The sequence below is a fragment of the Montipora foliosa genome, chromosome 6 (genome assembly GCF_036669935.1).
Source record: "Montipora foliosa isolate CH-2021 chromosome 6, ASM3666993v2, whole genome shotgun sequence".
NCBI classification, from domain to species: domain Eukaryota; kingdom Metazoa; phylum Cnidaria; class Anthozoa; order Scleractinia; family Acroporidae; genus Montipora; species Montipora foliosa.
In genome coordinates, this window is record NC_090874.1 from 68,133,688 (window position 1) to 68,136,187 (window position 2,500).

General features: G+C 38.8%; 1 protein-coding gene across 1 annotated transcript in view; it reads right to left on the reverse strand.

Annotated features, from left to right (window-relative positions):
* Positions 1-1,380: 1,380 nt before the first annotated feature.
* Positions 1,381-2,500, reverse strand: part of LOC138008257 (pyruvate kinase PKM-like) — a 21,623-nt gene continuing 20,503 nt past the window's right edge. The window contains exons 8-9 of the mRNA XM_068855534.1: positions 2,374-2,500; positions 1,381-1,808 (exon numbers count right to left, since the gene is read on the reverse strand). The exon at positions 2,374-2,500 is cut by the window's right edge and continues 93 nt beyond it. Coding sequence (XP_068711635.1) covers positions 1,454-1,808; positions 2,374-2,500 — 482 coding nt within the window. The 3' untranslated portion in view covers positions 1,381-1,453. The remainder of the gene's footprint in view (positions 1,809-2,373) is intronic.

Genomic DNA, 2,500 nt, shown 5'->3' on the forward strand with positions numbered 1-2,500 from the left:
TCTCGGTGTTTGGATATCCGATGAAACACTCCTTCTCGTGTTTAATATATTACTTCAAAGCATATTTTTGAGGCTCGCCTGACATAGAAGACCGGACTGGAAAGAGAGCGGAAATCGACACCAAAAGATTGGTTGAATCCCGTGACCGCCCTCTCTCCAGTCTTTCTTCCTTTTTTCCGCGATCTCGATCTGAGAGTACCGGCCTCCGTTTTATAAGAACACTTGCCAAAAACAGCTCGGTTTGATTATCTTCTGCTTCACCCTTCTGTGAATTAAGGAATTAAAGCGAAGGATTAAAAAAATTTAATATCTCTTGCCTGCTCTTATCCACACAGCTAACAATCAAGTGCAGTTTTCTATAAATCGATCGCTCGGGCATTCTCGCCAAAAAAATCTGAAGGCTTCTTACATTAGTCCACTCTGTCACCAACCTCTTACCTATTGCCCATTCGGACTATCCAGGAAACTTCGTGAGAGCTATGCAATTACTAAAGGCCAGGTGACATCAACGATGGCATATTCCCTATCTCCTCTACAACGACGGGGAGAAAAGCTTCTTTTGACATTTTAGTTTAGTGGTATGAAGGGTGCACTTCACCAAGCTTCCACTTTCCCATAGCTTTGTGCAAGTTGGAACATTCGCATTACTAATCGAAAGTTCATACGTTGGATACCTGTCTGGGTCCATCTATTTTCTTTTCGGGTATGCTCGAGTCGAGTTTAGATGGGTACCTTTTCACCAACGGTTTTCGGCACAAATGGAGGTATGGGTATGGGGAAAGCAAACTTTTCCTAGAGAATCTAGCAAACAAACTCACGCCTCAAAACGGAGATGAATATGCGTCCACTATGACATGGTTGAGAACACGTTGAAGTTTTGAAATTTTAAGATCTACAAACATATATGTTAAAGGATCAAGAGCCCATTTAGATAAAGCAAAGAACTTAAGATGACTTTAATTTGAACAATTTCATAGAAGATATTCAGTGATGTAAATTAGCACTTTTATTACAGTACACAGTATACAATTTGAGATTTAATATAATTAATTAGCTCTTTTATCTTTTCATAGTTTTTGATAAAATTTCAACCGTTTTTATATATTTTTGTTTAATTTGTGATAATTATATGGTTTTAAAGGACGGAACTTTTATCTTTCATTTATCAATATTATTGTAATTTTCGTTTTTTTTGTAAAATCATGTAATTGTTGATCATTTCTTAATAAATTAGTTACTATTATTCAAACCAAATACAAATTTATATTCATCTTAAAGCTCACCATCGCATTACACCATAGTTAGTATGATTACACCAAGTGGTAGTATTCAGTCTTGGGGTGTTACTGGCTTTCTGTAATGACTAAAAAAAGCGAATGCTGAAAGTCTGTTCTCTTTAATATCATCGACTATCTTAGAGGGCCACTCAAAAATACATGTTTTAAAAAACTGATCACTTTTTCATGAGTCCCTGAAGGTCCGCGGATTCGGACAAACTCTTGGCAATGTGGATCTTTTCATCCATGGCTGTAAGAATACGAATCGTGTTGGTGTGAGCTGCCCCTGCTTTCCAGCCAGACACAAAAACAAACGGATTTCCCACTTTAATGAATCCCATCCTCTTTCCCATATCCAGCGCGAAATCCAATCTTTCGTCGTGTTCTTCCAGGACATTATCTTTCGGTGGTTTGTCATAAACCAGCGGGAAACAACCGCGAAACAAGTGCATCTGACGGGCCACGCGCTCATCACGTGTTATAACTATGATTGGAGAACGGGGCCGGAAACGAGCAACAACCTCAGCTGTCCTAAAAAATATGTCGAAAATCAGGGTTAATAGGGTAATAGACGATATGTCCCTCCCCTCCCCCTCCCCCCGCCTACTCCACTCCAAAAATATATAGCACTTGCAGCCGAAGCAAAAGTTCAAGCGTCATTTCAGAGGACGCTTGATTTTAATTTTGCTGCGAAAAACTGGTTGGACAATTTATCATAAGTCTAACACTATCTGCAGGCCACTATTCTGCACAAGCAGATTCCATTTTCAGCATTTACTGCACGCTACGAGGGATCCACTGCAATTGGCTATGCTGTAGTGGTCTCCCCGCCTAATAATTTATTTTATTTTTTTTTCTTTCCTGCTTGTATTATTTTTTCTATTTTTACCTATATATTTATATTGTATTCCAGTTAGGCGAAGCTAAATAAATAAATAAGTGGACACAGACTCAATTAACTAATTACAGATCGCAAGATGATAAGGGTCAAGACTCTTAAGGTTTTCCGTGGGTAAACAAATTACATTTAAAATTTTATATTTTTTACACTTAAAACAAGAGAACAAGAGCAAGCTAAAGGGTGATGTTCACTTACTTTCCCGTGTGAGTAAGACAAATGATGCAGGCCGCATTTGCAGTAAACGACGCAGCAACAGCGGCGATAGCAGTGGTCTCGTGAGTATCTGCTACTCTATCGATGGCGTGTCTCAAATCGTCGAACA